Here is a 26,047-nt window from a genome sequence, read left to right as displayed (position 1 = left end):
TGGGGATGTCAGAACATGCTCAGCAACCTGGACTGTTCCTACAAGGTTAATACATTTGATGCCTCTAACCCCCAAACAGATTGTGGAGGTGACTGTAAACAGGAAGAAGAGATTTCTGTCAAGCAGTACCTCTGCATCTTTTTCGAGATTTAGCTAAAGCTACTCACATGTAGAAATTCTAGGCCTTTCAAAGTAGAGGTTTTTAGAGGAAACATGTAAGTTTGACCCCACTAGCCAGGAAAATGAAGGGTTTACCCTGTAACTGAGAAGTGTTAAGTGTGCATGTTCGTAGTCTAATTAAGTTAGAGCTTTTCCCAGGCAGCTGACTCGGTTCTTTGGCGCTAGATGAACACGCTGAGAAGGACGTCAGTCAGCCAATTCAATTCGGCAAATATTAATTGAGCAGCTGCTACAGGCAAAGCACTGGGGGAGGCTCTGCCAGGGCTGGGAAGCACTCTCAGCCTCTGCACTGGAGCATCTTCCAAACTAGCTGGGGGAACAGAGCAGAATATTAATGATTATGACCAAACACAGAAGACTGGAAGGAAGGTGAGTGATGCATAAACATAGTTCTTGGGGGGTGTGTCCGAGGACAGAGAAAGAGACCACGTTTAATCAGAAATGGAAGGAAGCATCACTGCGGGTAGGGCCAGATGATGAGCCACACGTTGACAGGAAGACGCAGGCCTGGGTAAGGCACTGACCCCTCGTCCGTCTGGGAAGGAAACAGCCCGTGAAGAGGCGGCATGGGATAGGAAAGCAGGAGTGACTATGGAGAACTCCAAGGCGGCCACTTTGGTTGAGTATAAAAGAGAACCACCGGAGAAAGGCCAGAGAGGCAGGTGGGAGCGACCTGGTTTCACTTCTCGTTGTGTTTTTGTTTTTGTTTTTTTGGTGGTACGCGGGCCTCTCGCTGCCGTGGCCTCTCCCGTTGCGGAGCACAGGCTCCGGACGCGCAGGCTCAGCGGCCATGGCTCACGGGCCCAGCCGCTCCGCGGCACGTGGGATCTTCCCGGACCGGGGCACGAACCCGTGTCCCCTGCATCAGCAGGCGGGCTCTCAACCACTGCGCCACCAGGGAAGCCCTCACTTCTGGTTCAATTGAACTCTAATTCAAGGCTGAGAAACACAGATGAAGCAATGGGGAAATGGGGAACTCTCCGTGTTTCTAAGCAGGTGGGGGAGAAGGAGGAAAGCCCCATTCCTGAGGCTAATGTGTCAGCACCAGGGATTGGTTAACAAGTGTTGGAACTTGAGTGCTAACAGGAGAAACATAACAGAAAAGATAGATGCGATGGATATTGTAGTTACATGATTTAGAGGCTATAAACTGATGTGCGGGATAAATAGGAATCAAGAGACGCCCCCGAGTCTCAAGCGTTCTGGACCGTGTTGTGCAAAAGGTTAAAGAAATTCAGGCCGAGAAAAGGCCAGTGGTTTGGGGCATGAGAATAGTCACTGGAATCTAACATCTGCGCAAACAATTCAGTCAACTGGAGGGGAGAGGACTTGGGCTGAGAAGGGTTAAGGGAGAAAGTGGAGTTCTGGGGTGTAGACACCACGCTCAAAGCCCTTGGCAGTCATAGGAAAGGGAGAGAGAGGTGAGAGATTAGTCTGAAGAGTAACAGGTCCAAAGAGAGTTTCTTTCACTCATGAGTGGAAAGTCCTACAGAATCTATTGGACCGGGGAGGCCCACAAGGTCCCACAAGAAAGAAAGAAAGAAAAGCCCTTCCGCTGGACCCCCAGCCATACACAGCTGTGGTCATTTCAAAAGAAAACGGTGCTGGGGGAACTCTGAGAGGCTGCAGACATCATTTTTATCACATACGACCATTCTTGAGGGTGAGGTGATGAGAAGAGTCTAAAATAGTAATCTCTTCTCAGCCACTATCCTAAGGGCCTTCCTGCGGACGTGCTTTTCTTCGAGGCCACCGAGAATCACCCCCTCCGCCTGGCCCCACTATTGGGAAATCTGTCCTAACCAGAAATAGGGGGAAGGAGACGGCAAGGTGAAAGGGGCTGAGGCTGCTAGAAACGGAGTGAAAGCGGGGAGGATGGAAGGGACCATCAGTTTTAAAACATTGATTTTCCCAGCTGCTTTTCACTATGAATTTATAACACAAAATCCATGTAGTTTCCTCTCTCTTGGACACAACTATAATGGCACTATTTGGTTTCACTGATTGGGAAGAAGGGACATCCCTGTTGTAATAACCACCATGACACTGGCTCCTACCTTAAAGGATGGGCTGGTTTCCCATTGGATTGTACTGAATATACTTATAAGTACAAAGGCACACCTTGGCAAATAATGGCTCTTTGAAGGCCATTAATGCTATTATCAAGTTTGTGACACGGAGATAGCATCTTCCTTGAATTTTCCAGAACCTCCACCCATCCAGATTTTTATTTTTATTTTTTATTTAAAAATCTTTCTTTGGAGTATAGTTGATTTTAAATGTTGTGTTAGTTTCTGCTGTACAGCAAAGTGAATCAGTTATACATGTACACATACCTACTCTTTTAAAAATTCTTTTCCGTTATAGGTCATCACAGAGTATTGAGAAGAGTTCCCTGTGCTATATATTAGGTCCTTATTAGTTATCTATTTTACATAGAGTAGTGTAGATTTTTAGAAGACTGCAATTATGACACACTTAGCCAGCCAATTTATTATAAGAACATTCAGAAATTCTTGTTGGCTGAATACACGTTGAGCATGAGATACCATCTCCATTGTGCTTGTGTGCCGCGCTCCTGAAATATTTGTGTCTCCTCCCAAGGATGCAGACTTTATTGTTTACAGTCTGAACTTATTTTAAGGAGGAAAACCTGCGGATGCAGTTCCTGTTAAGAGTAATACCTAGGCTTTATTTAACATATTTATCTTGTATTCCTAAGATATTTCCACCTACATTATCTCATCCACGTTGTGTTATTAAGATTGGGAGAGAAAGGAAAGCATTTTGTTTTCTTCAGAAAGAGAAGGAAAAAGATTAATTGGGGCTTCCCTGGTGGCGCAGTGGTTGAGAGGCCGCCTGCCGATGCAGGGGACGCGGGTTCGTGCCCCGGTCCGGGAAGATCCCACATGCCGCGGAGCGGCTGGGCCCGTGAGCCATGGCCGCTGAGCCTGCACGTCCGGAGCCTGTGCTCTGCAACGGGAGAGGCCACAGCAGTGAGAGGCCCGCGTACCGCAAAAAAAAAAAAAGAAAGAAAGAAAAAAGATTAATTGAAGCTGTGTCTACCTTAATGGTGGTGTAACCAAGCCATTCATAGATTGCAACCCCCACCCCCGTATGACCTGTGTCCTGTCTCATAGATGGGAATGCACAGCAGAGGGGCAATTATAACCCACATCCCTAATTCTCACCAGAACACTTTTTCACAGGGAGCTGCTAGCATGATCCCCTGACAATCAGAAATCCCCAGTTCGTGTTAATGAGCTAACACACACATCAGGCACGATGCTAGCACAGCTACAGAGGGAAATGAGGATGTGCCTTGAAGGACTGAGCCAGTGTAGCTTAACCGTTACTCAGTAGGGGCCTCAGCCAGGGACAAAGAAATTGGCACTGGAATAAAAGGTAAGGAAAATGCAAATTTTTTTCCTTGGGGGGAAAAAAAAAAAGGAATTTCCAATCAGTGCTAACTCCCCCCACCCCCTGCCCCTTCCCTCACTCAGCTTAATGTCAACAACCTTCGATGAAAAATCAAGTTAGGGGCTACCCCTTGTGGTGCTACTACACCTATAAAACAACATAATCCTGAATCAGACCAAGTCAACCCAGTGCCACCAACTTTGTGGGGATCCGTGTCCTTCATTGTCTTTGAGTCAAGAGTGTGTTCTTTCTTCTTTAAATTTGGAAATGTAGTGCTTTCTAATTCTGTAAAGCTATCTAGCCAGGACTAAGATTTTGACCACATCTGAACTTTTTCCGTGCCATTTCAGTGACCAAGGGTATCTTACACAATAGCAGGCCTGCTCATAGCATCTGGTGGTTACAGAGTCAGATGAGGACTTGAAATCGTGACCACACTGACTGGCCTTTGCCCCCGCTGGCTGTTCTAAAGAAATGTAAGAACTCGAATGGGGAGACATTCAGCATCCTCTTTCAGATGGGACTTGGCTGTGCTCTCCGTGACATGCCAATCTATCACAGAATCAACAAGCCGTCACCTCCAACCTGTCTGGCTGCTTGTACAAGTGTCTGAACAGATAAAAACAAAATACTCTGGAGCACTGGTTTCTTCTCAAAAAACACTCTTCTGTTTCTCATAGGGACCCCGTGCCTTGAGCAAACATTCTCTCTTTAACCCTTACAGAGCCACCGTGGCCAATACAAGTATCGAAATCGTACAAATAGGGGAGCTGTGGGAAAGCAAAACTTTCCTGCTATTTGCCGGAAATTAAGTGAATGAGGGGTGTTTGGAAGAGAACCCAGTCTTCTTACTCCTGGGCTTGTGAGGATATGGTATACAGCTGGTACAGCTGGTATCTCATACGTCCCTTGAACTAACTGTATAAATGGAAACTTTGTGCTGCCTGGTTACCAGGCCTTCAAATAAATATTGTATTTATGTGTGTTTTGTGTTTTCAAACTCCATCAACCGAAGGAACCAGAATTCAGATACACGCCCTGCCGCATCCACTGCAAATTTCATTGCTAAGACAAGTTTTGACTCAGCGGAAAATCATCAATTTGTTGGAAGTTTCTGTGCACAAGGCTTCACTTAATCCAAACTAAGAGTTTAAAAATTAAGTCCTTCCTCAGAATCAGCTGGTTTGTATTTAAATTTTTGTGTGTTTCATAGAAGAAAATGACTGCTAAATAAAATGTACTCTAGTAACATTTCATTCAAATTTTCGCATTCAAAAAGCATATCCCAAGCCCATTCAATCACAAAGATGGAAAGATATTTGGTGCAGCAGCTGAGCATATGGGGTCAGTTAATTTCACTTTTCTAAGCCTCAGTGCTATCATCTGCAAAATAGGGATGATAAAAAGATTACGTGAAATGAAGTCAGATGAAACACAGAGTGTTTAGTGAGCACATGGCATCCATAGAGGACTAAGCAACAAGAACCAGCCACGACGACTCCTTTATATCAATGTTACGTGGCAGCCTGGATGGGAGGGGAGTTTGGGGGAGAATGGACATATGTATATGTATGGCTGAACCGCTTTGCTGTGCACCTGAAACTATCACAACATTGTTAATCGGCTATACTCCAATATAAAATTAAAAGTTTAAAAAATTAAAATAAAAAAGTTTTTAAATAAATAAATAAATAAATATTCTACTGATGATTTAAATTAAAGGAGAAAAACCACAATGACCATAAATAAGATATAAGATATGTGCAATACAGACCTGGGCTTGGTGAGGAGAAAAACTATGTTACAAGCAATTGAATCGACAGAAGCCAAAAGATTTTTTTTTTTTTTTCCCCTCTCCATGCTTCTGCAGAATTTAGTAGAATTCTGAATGAAAGCAGTTCACCTTCTGTGCTATCTGTAAAGACTAAATGACTTCAGCCATAAGCCATCATAATGTGTTTGGTGTACTTCACAGCCAATCTGAGGGTTGTCCTGACCTTGTGTCATCCCAACTGACCTGGATACTGGACACAGTTCAATCAACCAAAGAGCAGGAAAAATCTTCTTTGGAGGTGCTATGTTCTGCCAGGTCACTGACTCCTACAGTCAGGATTGATTACAAACACCCAATTAAGAGGCATTTGGAACCTGATCTGAACACTAATCTTGTCTCTTGTTTTTCTTCAAGCTTAATGATCAGCCTTGATGAATACTACAACGACCGTTAGTTAAGTCTATTTTATAGTCTCCCTCACAAGCACACACACGCACATATGTGTTTGTGCTTCTCCGAAGGATGTCAGCACGCATACAAGTGTCACGTTTTATGCTGGAAGGGAAGGAGCTGATAATACGCATGCCGGCTGCAGGCATATGTCTCCCTTGGATCAATTTTGAAGTACCGCCTCCCCAAAGTGAAATCTGGTTGGAAATGCCATGCACATGTTGATTCAATTGGATAAGATTTCAAATAATCTTCTCATAAAGGTTGCTTCTTTCAAATTACAGAAATGCCCAACACACAACAACCTTGTAATACTCAAAATTCATTATGATCCAATGTGATTGCTTATAGGAAGAAATAACAAAGGAAATTAATTTTATTAAACACATGGAGTTCTATTCAAATTAAATCAGTGCTAATGCGGAAAGAAATCAAAAGGAATAAAGTAGATAATTATCTGCTTGAGCAGCAACCAAGGATGCTGCAGGTGGTAGCAACCACACTGACCTCCGCTGCTCTGAGAAGAGTTCATTTTTACCCATTCAATAGTTTTTTTTATTGAATTTAGCTCGGTGGTGGTGCCTCTCACGTTGCCCATGTTGGGAAGTTACTTGAGCTCAAAATCAGCAATGAAAAGATGAGGGAAAATAAAGCAAAGGAAGATCGTTCTGCATTTGCCTGGCATAAAAAGCAGCCTCTTGGACCAAAAACTCTGTGTTTATTTTAACATAACTGTAGTATAAGCAAGAAATATATTTCTATAGTAGTCACCGATAAACAATTAGAAAAAATGCTTCAGTAAGACTGTTTTTGGATTAGAACAGTACACATTGTTTTCTATCCCCATTCCAAAGAGTTTGGCGATCTTCTAAGGATAGTACATCCAGACTTCAAGACTATAGATGAGTTTTGTCTGATTCTGAAATTTATAAAAATGGAATCACACAAGTCAGGATGGCAGCTGCCCTCGAGGCCAAAGGTCAGAAACTTAAAGTGGACAGGAGGTGGCCTCTTCCTAGGGAGCTGGAAATGTTTGCTCTGGTTCAGTTATATGGGTGTGCTCACTTTGTAAAATTGTATCAAATGTTACACTTACTTTGTATATTTTTCTAGATATAGATTATAATTTAATATACTTTTATATTTAGCATAGAAAAAAGAGAATTACTTTGGCAAAAAATACCCACTGTTTTCCATAAAACAAAGTCTTTGTTTGCTTTGGTCTAAGTGATGCTCTAAAACCCAAGGCTAGGACTAGGGGTACGCCCATGCCTCAGATCCAAAAAAACTCACTAATCAGGATAAATAATACTTTAATGCAATTTTTAAAAACTAAAATTAATGCAAAAGTCCATGCTGAACAAAGTAAAGATCAAAACAAAAAATATAACTTAGGGAAACCGAAAATGGAACTTAGAGTCTCCAAATTCCCTATAACAACCAAGTTACCATTGTATAATTACATTTTCAGGAATAATCAGATTTGAGGAACTAAGGGAAGATTAATTTTCATTCAGAGAGTTTATATTCTATGAAAATAAATGGTGTTTCAAAGTTTATAACAGCTTAGGAAATTTTAAAAGTAGCATTAAAGACAATGTGTGATTTATTCCAACAAAATCCCCAGACTTGAGTATCGTCTCTATTTAATTAGAGTTTTATTGTGTTTAAACTTCGTATGAAGTTACAAGAGTGAAATCTTCCTTTGACTGCACTGAATTAAGAAAAAGACACCAATTTATTGGTTACACAAAGAAAAGGCTACAAATCTTAATGATAGAAAAGCATTTATGGGATGTTAGCCTTGCGTCTTGGTGAAATCCTATGAAACAGCCCTGACAAATCAGGCAGTGAAGTCAGGAAGTTGTCACTCAGAAGACCTCCCTTCTCCCCCATCACCACCACCTTTTTAGACTCTCTTTCTGGAGCTTCACATTCATTTTCCTAATGTTTTTAACCCAATGTCTGTGAAATTTTTATTGCTCCCCAGATGACATCTGATCTGAATGTAACCACACACCTCTTTGCTCAGCAGTATTTGTCACAAACCATTATAAATTATCATGCTGATAGTTTGCATTGCTGGGAAACCGGAAAAGCTCCATAAATTCTAACTACTGTATCAATGACATTCTTGTTTATTATGCAGATATAAAGTTTTATGAGAGTCAAGATGGCCGCTTTACCACCGAAGGAAACTCCAGTGGAGTAAGACCCAACCAGCTCAGTGTAAGTACTGAAAACCATTTTCAATGCACAATGAACACTGCCTGCTGACCAACACTGCAGGTGGGTTTTCCTTTCTTTTCTGCTTTTAACTCTGCTTTGACACTTCACAAGCATGGAGGAGTTTGCTGGTGCAAAAGAGAGAAATCAGATTCCTCCTTTTCTTCTCCATTCAGAACATTCTATAGCCACCTCTGGTATCAACATCACAATAAAACCAGGCAGACTAGTTAGCTAGAAATCCCAGCCCAAGATTAGTCTGCAGACAGATGCTCTACGGCTCCACGGATTGACTGATTGATACCACACCTTGTTCAATGAAAGAACTCAGGGAGTTCTAATATTATGTTTTTGATGCTTATTTGTAATGAAACCTGTTTCAGGGGTGGCATACACGTAGGTGGTTGAATTTTAAAGCTACCAGGCACAACTTGGACATTCATTTTCCTTAAGGAAATATCTCCCCCCGCCCGCCCCGACATCCACCGTAAAAACCTTTTTGTAAGGTTAGCACAGGTTAATTATGTACTGGGCCCGTCCTGGTGTTCTTCACATGAAAATTTGTGATTGCGTGCATTTCACTGTATGGTTAAAATTATGAGAGAATATTTTAATTTCATGATAAAGAAAACAATAAAATAGAAATAAAAGTATTTTTCCTACCAGAGCTTGGCTAGTTAATTACTTATCTATTCCTACACTCTGAGAAACAATTGTTTACTTGGGTCTCCAGGATGTTTTGCAATTAAGCAAATTGTGAAGGAATCAATTTCTTGAGCTTTCCCATTATGAAAGCTGACTATTCAAATACCGAGTGTTTCAAGAGAAATGCGGGATGTATTATATGCAGATCATCCCCATTATTGGATTAACACATTTGCTTAGTTTCCTATGTCCAGATGTTCTAACAATCTCCAAGTTGTTAAAGATATCCTAAGAATGATAATAACGGCTTCTGAGAGGAGCTTCTAGCTTTTCAAAGGGCTTTCATATCCACTACCCTATTTTATCTTACTATAAAACGGGAACAACAAGTACTTTTTACTGCTATTAGACATATAATATAGCTGAGACACGGAAAGACATTAAATATCTCAAATAAGACGAACGGCTTGTTCTTAACAGAAATGATAAGTAAAAGCTTACCAGTTCTCTGAACGTGATGTGTCATCTCAAATACATTTTTGGAAGTAGCTTAATGTAAACTAAAAAACCCCATAATCCATCAAAACCCCAAAATCTATACTTTTGCACATCCAACATAAACTTTGGAAGTCTATGAATTTATTCCTACAGGAGTTTCTGGTGCTTTCCCTTTTGCTAGGGAATTCTAACCCCCTGTAGATTTTAAAGCTGTGGATTCTTCTCACAACCAAAAGGAGATAATTGTGCCACATGTGTAGAATTTTCAGCTGCAACCTTCAACAATAACCAGGAGTCATGTGGACCAGTCAGGAAAGATAGTGATGGCAAATGTCTTAAGCTGGTCTTCCTATATCATTTTTGGAATTTTCATTGATAAAACAATCACTTGAAAACATGGCACAAAGATATTTTCCAGGACCATAATCTCCATTAACCACATCAAGCTAAAGGTATCAGCGTTCAAGACTGGACATGAGATGGCTCCTTCACAGAGAACAAATACTCACTTGCTACAATTAAAAAACCACCTTATTCTGTAGCATTAAAAAACAAAAACAAAACTCACCATCATAATTACAGCAACAATCTTCTTGGCCTTGTCAGTTTCTTGCTGATATCACTTAAATGGTCCCTTACTCTGAGTTATAATTATCCCTTTTCTTATGATGTTTAAATAACAAAACTAACAAAAAAGTTTGCTCCCCCATCCTACCATACTCTACCTCACATGATGATATGGCAGAGAATTATTTAAGGCTTGCTGTGTGCCAGACACTTGTAAACACTTTACACACATTATCTCATTCAACTGGCTTCCCCTTACACTCCTATGCAGTTGGGTGCTGGAGCTAGCTCACACCAGCTCACGAGAACCAGATGTGCACACTTCTTTGCAAGTCTGTGCACAGTGACATCACTGTAGTTTGAAACTGGCCATGGTAGGAATATTTACACTACAGAAATCGGCAAATGTCACAGATCAGGACTTGACCTATCCTCTCCCTAGATCCAGTTGTTAACATTGACCAGCACACCACTGCTAATAACTATTCTGAATTCCTTAACTATTATATCACATATATACATGGTCAAAACTCTCAGATCAGGAATTAGTAAGCATGAGTTTACTGAAATCTAATAGCAACTTATTTTGAGGAATAATGTTATTACTTATGTTTTACCAGAGTTTCTTAAAAATATCTCCTATAGCAGTTTAAGTATTGGCAAAATGCAAAACATAAAACAAAGCAAAATAAAATGAAATGGAAAACAAGTCTCCAATTTGTCTAGGTGATTGACATTGTAAAAACCACCATACAGAACACTGGCCAAAAAACAAAACAAAACAAAAAGAATTCCCTGTTTCCAAGAAGTTACTGGAACACTCTATTAATGGCAACTTTCACACAAGATTAAAAAGTCAATATAATGCCCTGAAGCACTTCTGAATCACAGAACAAAGATTCAATTGAAATTGGCATAATTTTACCTGCTGTAGTGTCCCACTGATTACTTGGAAATTGACCAACAGGACATGAATGTATGCTAATTCTCCAGGCACCAGATGTTGAATTAACCAGATGACCTCATCTCCCTGACCATGAAAAACTAGTTTACCCCACCAAACCAACAGGTTCTTGAGGACTTCTTGCAGGTGGGAATATTTTCATACTATTCTTTTCTTCTCTAAAAGGGTTATGTGTTGGCAAAGAAAATATTTTAAATAATGAAACTGACTCATTGTAAAACTTGGGAAAACATCAGTCTTTGAGAAACACTTTAGAAGTGCGATTTAAATAGATTGCTTTCCTTTGCTAAAACAATTTATATATCTAAACATCATTGAAGGTTGATATTCAGGTTCAGGTCTCTGGAGAATACACCATGTGCAGTGTGCCAGAACAGGATGACATAGATAAGACAGAGACAGGTGGTCTGCTGCATGGATGTCCAGTGAGAAAAGCAAATTTGTATCTGAGTGGACTGCCGCTTGCAATGTTAAAACATACTTTCCAACTGTGGAAAGCAAAACCTACACACAGTTCTTTCATACGAAGTGAGGAAATATAATTTAGACTGTCCCTCTAGTGAGAATGTTTTCATAATAATGAAACTTGGTATAAATTGATGCTTAGTAACTTAACCATAGAAGGAGATAGGAAATGCTAAAGCACATGAACAAACATTATATTCATCGTGAATTAACAGTTCTTTTAGCATGTTCCATAAGAGACACGCAGTCATTCATCTACTATAAAAATCCCTCATTAGACTTACCCTATATTCCTCATTTTTTTTTCAACGACAATTTGCCTTGGTCATGTCAAACTCAGTAAGATAAACACAGTTCTTAGATCACAAAACGTGCCCCAGATTTGTTTTAAAAAAAATACCCGACCTCACCGTCTGCCAATGCACTATATGAGAGTGACCTACGATATTTAATAAGAACTCAAGTGAGAGTTTGGGTTTCTAATTCTTCACCTTTCCAGGAAAAAATAGACACATATATACACATTTCTTAACAAAAGAGTTCCAAAACCAAAAGTGTTAACAGGAAAAAGAGTATGAGAAATTACACATTTAAATATAATCTCCCTGGTTTAGGGAACTCAGAAATCACTTAACATAATTTAATTTCCATACCATTGACACATGATCTGGCCTAGATCAGAATCCCTCCTGGATCCATTTACATTCTAGGTGGTTCACAGACTTCCCCCCCCATAGACACCTGCGCCCACTAGATGGTGCTGTGGCGCCCTGTTCAAACATTCTCACTTACTTGCAGTCTCTGTCTTCCAAATCGAAGTGAGGGTTGAAGTTAATCATAATTCTCTGATATGGGTCAGGAGCCTGAATCAGCCATTCACATTTTTCACTTGGGTGATAAGAATGAGGATAACCAGGAGATGTAAGGTACCCGGGGCTTTCAATTTTTATAGTATCTCCACATTTATCTGCAATAAAAATAATATTTTAGTAGACCTTTTCCTGACAACCAGGTTTAGGTATTCTAAATTTACATATAAATGACCGGTTATTAAACATTCCATAACTTTTTAAGGGGAGCTCCAAGAGGCGCTTGCAGGTCCTTCAGGTGGCGCCAATACCAACACGCCACCAAAGGACACTCTTTGATCTCAGGAAGTCGGTTCAGGAGGAAAGTGGACTGAGATCTGATAGGACTCCACCCCCACCCCACACAAAGTTCCCTCCCAAGAAAAAGGTCTTCTAGCATTAAAAACATTAAGTCCACTCAATGGATGTTAACATGGTCCCCAGGGAGCCTCTGCTAGACTTAATTATCCCCCCAGAAGTGTAATCGCATTAAGGAGCAAGTTCTAAGTGAAGGCGACTAAAAGATGCTATTTGACCCTTTGTGTTGCTTTTTGATGATAAGCCTGGCCTGTGTCATTGATCAGTGGGGATTGTCATCCAGGATTTCAATTGGCTTAAAGCCAAACCTTTTGTTGTTGTTGTTTTATCTGCCCATAAATCTAAGTGATTTTGAGTTATCTCTGCTTTTGAGATCCAGATCATCAGAGAACAAAGTATATGTGGTGAAGCAGAAATAATTCTGCTCTACTGCTCCAAGTTGCTCAGTCTTGGAGACCAGATCAAAGTAACTGGGCAGAAAGAAAAATAAATAGCTACACAGCATTAATTCTAATTACCTACATGTTGGAAAAAAGCTCCACCACAGGGAGGTCTGGGTATCACATATGATGAGCTACACTGTCACAGTTTAGGAAAGGTGAGCTAACAAGTTTTGAGCCCTCCTTTCAAAAAACCCAAAAGCCAAAGTGATTCACTGAGAGCCAAAGAAACCAGTCTCTGGGCTGCTTTATTGTTCAGTGTGGACCCTCATTGTCACTTTTAATGATGGATTTCATATTGCAGAGCCTCAGCCTGCAATGCTGCCACATTTATTGATGCTTAATTTCGAGCAATAAAAATTTGGTGCATAAACTATGTGAGAGGAACAGGTATGGAAGCAGTGAAATATATAAGCCTATCAATCACAAATTTTCAGTCATGGTATATATAGATTTTAATATTGCATCTAATAGATTCCCTGTGGAAAGAGAATGGCATTCTTTGCTCTCAGCATGAATTTATAAATCTACAGAATTTTATTACAGGAAAACCAGGTCAAATGGAAATGAAAGATGAAGTGCACATCAAAAATGCATAAAACTACATGCATTACAGAAATCATTTCCCATAAATTAAAAAGAAGACAATATAAATTACATTGTTTTTCTCAATTGCTAGATGTTTTTGACTTTGTTTCTTAGACTGGGGGTAGCCTTATATGGGTTTCCTTTGCCTTGGCTTTTAGAAGCTTAAGGTTTGCCAAGAAGAAATGATGTTGTAACCAGAGTTCAGAATCTCAGCTAATGATCATATTGGACTCTGTTATGTGATTCTGCCGAGGCTTTTGCATTATTTTAAATGTGCAGAAAACTTGGAAAGCGACCCCATCTCATTAAGTCTCCTCCAGCTCTGTACAAACATCATGGCAGTGTCTGGCATCTGTTAGACGAGTGAAATAAAACAGTACTGCTTGTAGCCACTTGACAGAGTCACTTCAGAAGACATTTAGGTGGATTCGGTACCACACCAGAGCTCTTTAATCTGTGACTTCTGAGAAAGTGACAGTGTAATAAGATAATGTGGACTCCTAGACTCCCTGGCTCTGTTAAATCTCTGTAACAGTTGATTAAGAAAGAGCAGTTTCTAATGATTCTGGACCATTAGTCCTAAATAAGGTTAATGAATTAATTTAGCAGACACTGGTACTTGGAGGAGGTGTACATGGCTGGAGGAGGTCTGTTGAGCTACAGAGGCATTAACTGGCTCTGGTCACTGCAAACACAGCAACATGGGTTTAACTAGTCAAGTCACCGATTGAAGCTCAGGGTCTCAGCATTCCCCAGATTTCTGCGAAGAAAATTAAGAAGTATATGTATTTCTTATGTATGTACTTACACATACACCCACACACACAGACATATGGAGCTCACAACCTAAAGTCTGAAAGCTATTTGCATTGGATTTCAAATCCATCCTATGAACACCACCACTGATTTAATCTCCAGAGTTGTGGAGGCAGAGGTTGGGTTACTGTAATTTCTAAAGTCTAACCACTTGAGCTCTTTCAATTGGAGTGAATGTTATTTCGTTCCCTGCCAGACTATAGAGAGATGCCATCATCCGAGGTTCATTAATAAATTGAACTCCACATTCACAATTGTGTGTATGTGTGTGTTTGGCTTCCAAGTGTATCTTTTAGAACACTGCTTGGTAGCTGTTGGGGAAATCTATTGCTTCAATCACGAAACCTCCAAAAAGCATATTAGAAAGATTAACTTCCATCGTAAAGATGTGATTTACATTCCTCTCGGTATGAACTCCTCCACTTGTGGTCTCTTATTAAAACAATGTACCACCGTAAGTAGCGGAAGGTCTTTCTAATTACTCTGATTGAAATCTAAGCCAGACAAAAGTAAATATTTGATAATTAGTTAATAATAATTGCTGAAGACTTACTGTAAAGATAATGCCATCCCCTTGCTTCCACCTACTTTACAGTGTAAGTCAAACATGCCTACAACCAGATCCCATTTTAAAACACATTATTTCGGTTACAGGATACTGTTTATAATCCAGCATGGTCTTCCATTTACTTAACAGTGAGTGGTTTTAAAAGCTAAGTGGAAGCTGCAACTAGGTTGGGTATTTTCAGATATCCTGGTGCCTGACACTGTATATATCAGATTCCTTTATTGACACGATGGAACTTTCATTCATACTCCAGACGGATCAGGGCCATTTACAAAAGCGGAGGAGGGAGTTACATTCACCAGCAAACCGCTATCTCCTGCAGGCACCCACCAGAGGAAACAGTTCGGGGGAGCTGCTCGAGAACCGGGAAGTTCTCCTGGTAAAGTGTTCTTTAACTTTCAACAGCCATCCGATTTTTGAAAGGGAGTCTCATCTAATTGCCTTTGGGAGGAAACATTATTAAGATAATTGGTGTGCTGCTCTGGGAAGGTAAGCAGTTCTGCCTTGCAGCAGAGGGAGGAAAACCTCCACGGCCAAACAACCAACTTCAGGAGGGAGTCAGAGCACTTGAAATCTCCCTGCCCTACACCGACTGATCTTATTGCTCGATTTCTCCGCCTGGATAAAAGTTTCCTTCGCCCAGGAGGCGGCTCTCCCCGGTGGATCCAGGCAATTGGGCGCGGGTCCGGGGTCCGGACGCGGGCAGCCTGGAGCCGGGTTCACACCCGTGGCCGCGCGTCTCCGCCTGTCACTTACCGTTGCGAAAAGCGCCGGCCGCCGAGAGGACCAGGGCGAGCTCGGCGCACAGGAGCGGCAGCCCCCTCTCCATCCTCCCTTCGCTGGGTTTCCCGGGCAGACGCGGGAGAACCGAACGTGCAGGGAAAACAGAGCACCGGGGCGATCTCAACAATCCGGAGCGCTTCCACTCCTCCCAGAGCTGTAAAATCCTCAGTCCGTCTTGGAGAAAGGAAAGCGGCGAGGCAATGCCGTGATCCGAGAGAAACCCTCCTCTTTTTGTGTCTCAAGTCGCCTGCATCCTGTCATTTAGCTCCGGTTTCCTCTCTCTTTTCCCACACTTGTTCCTCTTCCAGGAGCCACTGCCCGGGCCATGTCTCCAAAAAAAAAAAAAAAAAAAAAAAGAAAGAAAGAAAAGAAAGGGGGGGTGGGAGGAGGAGGGACGTAGAGAAACGCACACCAAAGCCAATTTCCAGAAAGAAAAAAAAAAAAAAATCCGGCTTGTTTCTGGACCCGTTGGAGCCGAGGAGCTGGCGCCCAGGGGAGGTCCGAGGTGTCTGCGCGAAGGAGAGGAGCAAGCAATGAAAAGATGAGCGGGAGACAGAGGACTTTCACCAACTGCACCCCTGCTTCCCCCACCTCCTCCTCCCCTCCCCTTCTGGAGCCCTTCCCTCGCTTCCTCCCGCCCCTCTCCCCGCACGGGCTCGCCAGCAATTGCCTGACAGGAGACGGGGAGGAACAAGTTTCCCTCCGTGTGCGTTCCCCGTGCGTCTGTTCGTCTCTCCCACAGACCCTCTGGGACCTTCCAGGGAAGGGAGGCGCCGGGGGTCCGCGCCCGGGGCGGGCTAGCGGGTGTGTTTGGGGGACTGGGCGTCGAGGCCGGTGGCAGCGCCAGGGTCGAGCTAGCCCACCTCAGCGTGCTCGCTCGGACCCCCGGGGAGGAGCGAGGCAGCTCGCCCAGGATCTTGGGGATCCGCCGCTGAGGCGTGAGGGGCGCTCGGGAGGTAGCGGCTGCTGCTCGCAACTCCGAACGCCCGGGAGGCGCCCGGGGCGGCCGGGTAGTGACCTGGGGCAGGAGCAGCAGGGCACCCCTGGACGCTGCGGGTCAGGCCCGGAGGGGCTGAGGAGAGCGCGGCAGGGGTGGGGGACGCACCCCGGAGCCGGGCGAGGGCCGGCAGTGTGGCTGCCGAGTCAGTAGACTCGCGCGGGCGAGGCTGTGCTGCAGCCCCACCCGGCCTCCCTGCCCGGTAGAGGGGCACGCTGCTGGGCGCCTGGCGTGCTCGGGTGCCCGCCGCGTGCCGCGGGCTCCATTGTTACCCGAGATCTGGTGTCCTCTCCTCCGGGTCAGAGGGCACCCTGGAGGGTGGGAGCTGGTCTGCCTTCCAGCTAGGGGGCAGTCGTCGCCCGACCCCGCCCAGCATCCTGACTCGGAGCCCAGGTGTTCGGGGTTTGGAAATTAGGGGTCCGGTGCCCCGGGTTCCTGTGCAATCCGGGGGAGGGGAACAGTGGCGGGGGCGGGGTTTGCTCTTGGCAGGGCTCTCACAGTACCAGCTCAGACCACAGGCCAAGGTCACGCCGGCCCTCCAGCTCCTCCCCACCTCCGCCTCCCACGGCGGCGCGTCCTCACTGTGGGTTGGATGCCCCCCAGTTCCATCCCCGAGGCCTTTCCGGGAACGGCTGCAGAAACCCTCTGCGAATAGGAACAGCAAGGACATTTGAGGGAACAGACAGGTTTCGGCAGCGGATCAGGCCCTCGAGAGGGGTAAATGCCCGCGGACCCCCTCCGAAGGAGTTCGTGGGGAAGGTGAAAAGGTCAGACGCCCTCTGGGAACGGCGTTTCTCCACACACCCGAAAGCAGAGCCTTATTCCTACCTGGCGCAAAGAGCTGGCAAAAGAGATTTAGGAATGTTGGCAGGAAGACTCTGGTCAAAGGTTTTGGCGGAAGAACTAGGGGCGGGACGGGAGAGCGGAGGCCCAGGCGCGCGGGCTCCGGGCGAGGGCTCAGCGCTCGCGGGAGGTGGCTGGGCGCGGTGGCGCGCGCCGGTTGAGCCCCGCGCGGTGCAGAGCTGCACCCCGGGCTCGCCCGCCCGCGCCCGGGGAGTCCCCGCCTCCAAGCTGGAGACCAGCACCCAGGGCGCCACGAGTCGCCCTGCCCGCGAGCGCCTGTTCGCCCTCACTCGTTTCCTCCTCGGCTGTCCGACCCCGGACGCGGGGTTGGAAGGGGGCATTACGAGGCCGGGAGTCGAACGGCTGGGTGGAGCGGAAGGGGCAGTGGCGGGGCGAGACAGGGCGCCAGCCGCGCCCCACGCAGACCCCGGGGAGTCAGCGCAGCGGAGGGAAGCCCGGGCGCTTGGCTACCGCGAGCGCGCGACGCCTCCTCCCCGCCTTCCTCTCGGTCCCCGGCGCACCCCCGCCAGTCCCAGTCCCCGGCTGCGCGGGGCGAGCGGCATCATCAGATTTGGGGTGACCCCGGGCGACCTTAGCCCGAGGCTCGGAGGGAGAGGCGCCTCTCTGAACCTGGCCGGTTGAGAGAGAAGGCGAACCGGGCGGCTCAGCGCCCGGGCGTCCTGGAGTCCAGGAGTCACGGCTGCCCTCCTCCTTCCTAGTGGGAACTGCGCGGCCGCGCTTGGTTTGGGAAAAGGTTTTGACCCGTCTGTGCCTCCGCGGGGTGAGCGAAGGGGCACAAGCGGAGACTTGATCTGTGTTGTTTTTAGAAAACTGCCGCCAATCTCTCTTCCCCTTTCCCTGCTGAGTGTGCATTTCCCAGGCTGGAGCCACCAGCTAACAAATAAAGCCACCAGATCCTGCACTCAGAGAGGCACTGCCCTCACTCCGAAACCTCGCCCCCGGGCTCCCTCCCGCCTTTCCCGGGGAAGGGCACCTCCCGCGGGTCGAGGCGCAGAAAACGTCTGTCTCTTTCTTGCTCCCCAGCTGAGCATTTTGCCAGTGTTTCTCAAACCAACTAATAAGACATGCAGTAGGTACTCTGGGGGAAATATCATATTTAAGTTCTGCCTCTGATTTTTCTGGTCTCAGCAGATCTGAGGCTTTTCTGGACTCCGGAGTTTCCACACGCAGTACTGGGTAATGGGAGCCCTACCGCACTGATTGATAATTGCCCGCTAGTGGGTTGGTGCAGAGCAAATTGTCCTCGCTAACAACCTCTTTCCTCTGCTGTTGGATTCTACTAAGTGCAGAAAAGGGTCAGTTTTAGACTTCTGCAATTCCCCTGCAAAGAGAGACAGACCAACCTTTACTTGACGTAAGTGATAGACAGAGGAAGAGTTTGGCAGTATTCCTAGGTTGATTTTATTTTGGTCTTGTGGACACGTCATTCTTCCGGACACCACAAATCCCCAGACTAGGTAGGACCCAATTCCACTGAAGGGAAGATTCATCACACCCGAGTGCCAGTCAGAGGCCCTGCATGGGCAGTGCCCAGCGCAATGGACTCTCATGGAGGGGTTGCTGCGGGAAGAAGGCCCTTCGCTTCTGCCTCCTGAGCAGGGCTGGAACCGAGGCCCATCATTAAGAACAGCCTGGGTGCATACAGAGTGAAGTGAGTCAGAAAGAGAAAAACAAATATCTTATGCTAACACATATATATGGAATTTTAAAAAATGGTTCTGATGAACCTAGGGGCAGGACAGGAATAAAGACACAGATACAAAATAGATAGCTAGTGGGAAACAGCTGCACAGCACAAGGAGATCAGCTCGGTGCTTTGAGACCACCTAGAGGGGTGGGATAGGGAGGGTGGGAGGGAGATGTGAGAGGGAGGAGATATGGGGATGTATGTATATGTATAGCTGATTCACTTTGTTATACAGCAGAAACTAACACACCTGCTACCGCGAGCGCGCGACGTAAAAGTGTAATTGTAAAGCAATTACACTCCAATAAGATGTTAAAAAAAAAAAAAAGAAAGAATAGACTGAGTGGTAAATGTATGGTTTCTTTCATCAAGCGCTCATCAATTTGTCAAAAATAAGGTGAGAGCCATTGCTCCCAGAAGGCCATTTGAGCCACTAGCGTCCTCAAAGTATTTCAGGTTGGTGCATATGGAGACTGGTATTTCAGATCTGTATCAAGTCTAGTCAAGTTTTTTAAAGCATCAAATCCACATATTTCAGAAGAGCAAGGACACAACATATTTTTAGTAGGAGCTAACCTACATTTGAAATGTAAGAATGGAAGAAGTGAAACAGAAAAGATTAAAAATTGGAATTTAATTTCCTATTATTTAAAATAATTCTATTAAAAATAGCACTGCTGTTAAATGACTATCATTCAAGGGGTGTCTTTTGGACCTCATGTAGAGCTGTCTCCTTCATTTGGATTGGCAGAGGAAGGAAGAAAATAAACAAATAAACTTTTACTTTCTGATCCTTCACGTTGGGCGTTTTAAAAGTTACATTGAAAATTCTTTAAATATTGGAGAAAAGCCTGCCATCAAAGTTTTAAAACAAAGTTACACTGTAAAGTTTCTATAATACAGTACATGCAGATGCAGGAAGACTGCTAAATTTTGAATCATGTGAGTGGATTCACAGTATTTGTTGGTGTTAGACATTAGGGCTAGAATTTGAAAACTATTATTTGTCTGAAAGAATAATCTTAGATTATTCTGCCTTCATTGAATTACTTTTTAATTATAAAAATTAAAATAATAATAACCGATAGAAACACTCATAAAACCAATAAAAACATCATTAGAGAGCCTATTCAACATCTCAAAAGGACTATTTTTAAGTAGGACAATCTATAAAATATAATTTGAGCAATCAAATCAGGAAAGGCTATCTCAAAATTTAATCATAGAAAACTAAAATTCCAAAGAACTTAAAAAATCGGTAAAAACTAAATTAAAACTATCAACAAGCAATGGCCAAAAAAAATTCTAAAGAATTTTAAAAATCAGTAAAAAATAATTTAACAACTATCAACCAAAGGGGGGGAAAAAAAAGAAACCACAAAACCCACAGTTAAGTTGAGCTGAATTTATCCTAACAGAACTTTATTTTGTATTCTTAGTAGATGGCTCTAGCTATTTACATGAGAATGGGGTATGAGTGGAGCAAGGGAAGAAGTGAAGTGACTAGTTAAGAAGGAAGTAAAAGAAGACCATGAACAAGGATCATGCAGTGGAGATTGGAAAAGGTTGTATTCCTGACATATTTGGAAGGTATAATCAACAGGACAGATGATGACATGGATAGTCCAGCAAAGGAGAGGGTGTTCTCAAGGATGACTGTTAAGATTCCAGCTTCCATCACTGGATGGGTGGTAGTGATAGACTTCACTTAGGCATGGAGCACTAGACTAGTGTGGAAGGAAGATCATGAGTTTGATTTGGTCCAGGTTCAGTTTTTAGTCTCTTTGAGATAATCCATTGAGTCAGGAATATGATCACTGATGTATATTGAGAATGAGCAGCTGGAGAGGTAGAGGGAAACCTGTAGAACATCGTGTCATAAAAGTCAGGCAGAAGAGGCATTTCTAAAAGGAAGTGCTAAGCAAAGGAGTTGAATAATTTTGACAGTTCTAGCTGGATGAGGACTGAAATACTCTTGAATATGGTGGCTTGATGGTTATTGAGGATTAACTTGAACAAGTGTCATTTCAGAGGAGTAAGGGAGAGATAGGACTAGGGGCCAGGTTGGAGTGGACTAGTGGAAGTGAAGTGAATGGAGGTAAGGAAATAGGGACAAGGAGTAAAGGTCATTCTCTCTGAAGGTTCCTACTGAAGGGAAGGAGACAGACAGTAGTTCTGGAAGGAAATGGTGTGGAAGGAGGTTGTTGTTTTTTTTTTTTCTTTTTTCTTTGCTGGGGTACTCTTGAACATGTTTTTTTCCTCAATTTTTTAAACTAAAAAAACAAAACAAAACCAAAAAAAACCCAGCTTGCCTATTTCTCCCACCCCTACTTCCTCTAGCAACCACCAGTCTGTTCTCTGTATCTATGAGCTTGGTTTAGCTATTAGGTTATTTATTTTCAGATTTCACATATAAGAGAGGTCAGACAGTTATTTGTATTTCTCTGTCTGACTTATTTCGCTTCACATAATACCCTCCTTCCTTGTTGTCACACATGGCAAGATTTCATTCTTTTTTAATTGCTATTATTCCATCTTATATACATATGTGCATATGCCACAATTTATCCATTCAGCCATCAATGGACACTTAGGTTGTTTCCATACCTTGGATATTGCAATTAATGTTACAATTAGCATGCGGATGCATATATCTTTTAAAGCTAACGTTTTTGTTCTCTTCAGATAAATACCTTGAGGTGGAACTGCTGGATTATATGATAGTTCTATTTTTAATTTTTTGAGGAAGCTCCATGCTGTTTTTCATAGTGACTACACAAGTTTACATTCCCACCAACAGTGTGCAAGGGCTCCCTTTTCTTTATATCCTCACCAACACTTATTTCTAGTCTTTTCAATAATAAGCATTCTAACAGATATGGGCTGATATCTCATTGTGGTTTTGACTTGCATTTTCCTGAAGATTAATTATATAGAGCATCTTTTCATGTACCAGTTGGTTTTATGGTTTCAGGTCTTACATTCATGTCTTTAATCCATTTTGAGTTACTTTTCATGTATTGTGCAAGATAGTGTTCTAGTTTCATTCTTTTCCATGTGGCTGTCCAATTTCCCAATATCACTTATTGAAGAAATTATCCTTTCCCCATTGTATTTTCTTGGTTCCTTTATCATAGATTAACTGACCATATAGGTGTGGGTTTATTTCTGGGCTCTCTATTCTATTCCATTAATATATCTGTTAGCTTTTATGCCAATACCATACTGTTTGGGTTACTCTACCTTTGTATTATAGTATGAAATTAAGGAATGTGATGCCTCCAGGTTTGTTCTTCCTTCTCAAGATTGTGTTGGCTATTTGGGGTCTTTTGTGGTTCTATTCAAATTTTAAGATTGTTTTATTTCTGTGAAAAATGCCATTGGAATCTTGATAGGGATTGCATTGAATCTGTAGCTTGCTTTGAGTAGTGTGGACATTTTAACAATATGAATTCTTCCATTCCATGAAAATGGAATATCTTTCCACTTATTTGTGTATTTTTCATTTTCTAAATTAATGTTGTATAGTTTCAATATACAGGTCTTTTACCTCCTTGGTTAAATTTATTCCTAGATGTTCTATTTATTTATTTTTTGATGCAATTGTAAATGGAATTGTTTTCTTTCTTTTTTAAATGTCTATTTATTTATTTGGCTGTGCTGGGTCTTCGTTGTGTCATGTGGGATCTAGATCCCTGACAGGGGATCAAACCCAGGTTCCCTGCATTGGGAGTGCAGAGTCTTAGCCACGGGACCACCAGGGAAGTCTGGACTTGTTTTCTTAATTTCTCTTTCAGATAGTTCATTATTAGCATACAGAAACACAACAGATTTTTGTGTATTGATTTTGTAGTTTGAACTTAACTGGATTCTGTTGTGGTTTTTTTTTTTTTTTTTTTTCGGTACGCGGGCCTCTCAGTGCTGTGGCCTCTCCCATTGCGGAGTACAGGCTCCAGACACGGAGGCTCAGCCGCCATGGCTCATGGGCCTAGCCGCTCGGCGGCATGTGGGATCTTCCAGGACCGGGGCTGGAACACGTGTCCCCTGCATCGGCAGGCGGACTCTCAACTACTGCGCCACCAGGGAAGCCCCTGACTTCTTTTATTAGTTCTAAGTTTTTTGATGGAATCTTTAGGATTTTCTATCATGTCACCTGCAAATACTGACAGTTTTACTTCTTCTTTTCTATTTGGATGTCTTCTATTTATTTATTTATTTTTCCGTGCCTAATTGTTCTGTCTAGGCCTTCCAATACAATGTTGAATAAAAATGGAAAGGATGGGCATCCTTGTCTTGTTCCTGATCCTAGAGGAAAACCTTTCAGCTTGTCACTGTTAGGTATGATGTTAGCTCTGGACTTGTCATATATGGCCTTTATCATGTTGAGGTACATTCCCTCTATACCCAATTTGTTGAGAGTTTTTACGTAAATGGATATTGAATTTTGTCAAACGCTTTTTCTGCATCTATTAAGATGATCATGTGATTCTTATCCTTCATTTTGTTAATGTGTATCACAGAGTAGTTTGCAAATGTTGAACCATACTTGCATCCCTAGAATAAATCCCATTTGATCATGGTGTATGATTCTTTTAATGTATGGTTGAATTCAGTTTTAGTAATATTTTGTTGAGAATTTTTGTATCTCTGTTCATCAAGGATATTGGCCTGTAATTTTCTTTTCCTGTGGCATCCTTGTCTTAAACGCTGTTGGGTAGAATCTAGTATTGGCGGAGATGTTGAAAATAAGTCATAGAAAAGAAAATCAGAGTGTAAATTGCCTGAGAAGGCAGGAGGGGATATAATCTGGATTACGGAAGGACAGATTTACCCTAGATTGAAAGAGGAACAGGTCCTCCATTATTACTGTAGGGAAAGAGGAGCTGATCAGTATAATTGCAAGTAGGTTTGTTATTCTGTAGAATGAGTGGACAGTAGTTTTTCTCTTTCATATCTCCTTTTTCCTATAACAAGAGATAGAGAGGTACTGAAAGTCAACAGCAGTGAAATTGGTGTGACGACCTGACTCACCACAGAAGCTCTTATTTCTGTTGCTGTAGTTTTGATAATTTTTTAGGTTAAGAATTTGACCAAAGAACACATTTTCCTAGAAAAATTGGCTAGTCTTTCATGAAACTCACAAAAATCTGCGTAACTCCTACTGAACTAGTAATAACATATGAATGGTATTGTTTCAACTTTAGTGATTTAAGGTAGGTGCTCAATAAATGCTTTTTGAAGGCATTCAAAAAGGGGAATCCCCATAGAAGAGGGGATTTTTCTAACCCTTATTTACAACAAATCAGTGACTGTATCTATTGATGTTCAGGAAAGTACCCCAAATATCTCTTTGCAACAATGCCTGCCCCTACCCATTCTCTTCTTTGTCCTTTAATCTCCTAGAGGTGGTCAAAGGAGAATTTAGAATTCATATTTACACCCTATACCAGACATCCACAGACTGGCATATTTGTATAATTCATGTGAAATACCACCAAAATATTTCTTTAGTTTTGTAAGTTCCAGAATCAACCTCGATGTTGCACAAGTTTTTCACAGATATTTATGTGATTTTTTTGCTTGCTTTGAATTGTATAATTTCCTGCCTTGATAGTTTGGACAAATGTATTGGGTAGACTATTTGTCAGTGGGCATCTTTCTTCAATGTATTATGTTAAACCATCAGATTGTTAAAGTGCTTTGTCTCCTATGTAAGAGGTGATACATTAATACTTGTTGATTTTCAGCTACAAAATTCACTGCCTGGATGGACTTGCCCTAATGTCATACAAAAGCTTGCATGAGGGGCTTCCCTGGTGGCGCAGTGGTTGGGAGCCCGCCTGCCGATGCGGGGGACGCGGGTTCGTGCCCCGGTCAGGGAGGATCCCAAGTGCCGCGGAGTGGCTGGGCCCGTGGGCCATGGCCGCTGGGCCTGCGCGTCCGGAGCCTGTGCTCCGCAGCGGGAGAGGCCACAACAGTGAGAGGTCCGCGTACAGCAAAAAAAAAAAAAAAAAAAAAAAAAAGTTTGCATGAGGTGAGAAAGTCATGCAGAACAAGGCAGATTTTCTTGGAAGTTTTATATTTTAAAAAGTTTTCAGCTTATTAATACAGCTGGTTACCTTTGCAGGCACATTTTCCTCCTGCTCGAATGCTGTAAACACCGCAGCAGGGACAATAAATAGCAGTGTAGACAGGAAGGAAAAATATTTGTTAAGAGTCACTCCTGCACTTTCTCTTCTTCATTTTTTTAGTGTAAGTTTTAGTTGCAGAAGCTGGAAATAATAGAACCGTGAAAGTTTAGACAGCAAAATTGTAAAGTGATAGGGAATAAGAAAATATATGTATAGGTTTGCCCTTTGAAATGTAAGGCCAAAGAGCAAGTGCACATCAGGCCTTTCTAATTATAATTTGCATTCACAGAGTTCAGAGTAGACCTGGGTCTTACCAGCCTCTAGAGGCACTGCTTCTCTCTCTCATGCCACAGATGGGAGAACCAGGATACATGGTGAATTCAGATTTAGCAAGTTTATGCAGCAATTCTGTGATGGAATAAAATATAGGAAATCGATGTTTTGAATTTAGGTTTGTATCTTATAAATGCTGGACGTAAGGCCTTCTAATAAAATTAACTAACACGGTTTATTCTTCTGAAAATTCACAGTAATAGTCAATAGATTGTATTTTATGACATCAAGTGGCTTCTTAAATTCATACTGTGCTATCGTCTCTAGTCTGGTTTGCCAAGGCACATTTCTCCACTATATTTTTTTCTTTTTTAAAACCCCTTTGTGATTTTACAGACTTTGGGATTATATTGAGGCATAGACTGGATGCTGTCAGACATACTCAAATTTAACTCATACTCAAATTGACTCAAAAATACTCAGATTTAATGTTGTCTGCCAAAGCAGACTCCCGTCTCTTTGATTTTTAAGGTTCTTTGGGCCTT

The 26,047-nt window shown here is 42.8% G+C and overlaps 1 protein-coding gene and 1 long non-coding RNA gene across 11 annotated transcripts in view; one reads left to right on the top strand and one right to left on the bottom strand.

The window, feature by feature from the left end:
- Positions 1–17,643, bottom strand: part of NRP1 (neuropilin 1) — a 140,372-nt gene extending 122,729 nt beyond the window's left edge. For 3 of the 10 annotated variants that reach the window (XM_059056372.2, XM_067030366.1, XM_059056375.2), the window contains exons 1-3: positions 16,221–16,834; positions 15,524–16,059; positions 11,982–12,156 (exon numbers count right to left, since the gene is read on the bottom strand). In XM_059056372.2, the coding sequence (XP_058912355.1) occupies positions 11,982–12,156; positions 15,524–15,596 (248 nt within the window). In that variant the 5' untranslated portion in view covers positions 15,597–16,059; positions 16,221–16,834. Of the gene's footprint in view, positions 1–11,981; positions 12,157–15,523; positions 16,151–16,220; positions 16,927–17,375 lie in introns of those variants that run through there. The other 7 variants (XM_067030368.1, XM_067030369.1, XM_067030364.1 and 4 more) reach the window with 7 other exon arrangements.
- LOC136793864 (uncharacterized) overlaps positions 17,077–26,047 on the top strand; it is a 32,087-nt gene continuing 23,116 nt past the window's right edge. The window contains exon 1 of the long non-coding RNA XR_010839892.1: positions 17,077–17,314. This is a non-coding gene — a long non-coding RNA (uncharacterized lncRNA). The remainder of the gene's footprint in view (positions 17,315–26,047) is intronic.

Source organism: Kogia breviceps, chromosome 3 (assembly GCF_026419965.1).
Source record: "Kogia breviceps isolate mKogBre1 chromosome 3, mKogBre1 haplotype 1, whole genome shotgun sequence".
Classification (NCBI taxonomy): Eukaryota; Metazoa; Chordata; class Mammalia; order Artiodactyla; family Physeteridae; genus Kogia; species Kogia breviceps.
This window is presented reverse-complemented; position numbering and strand designations above follow the sequence as displayed.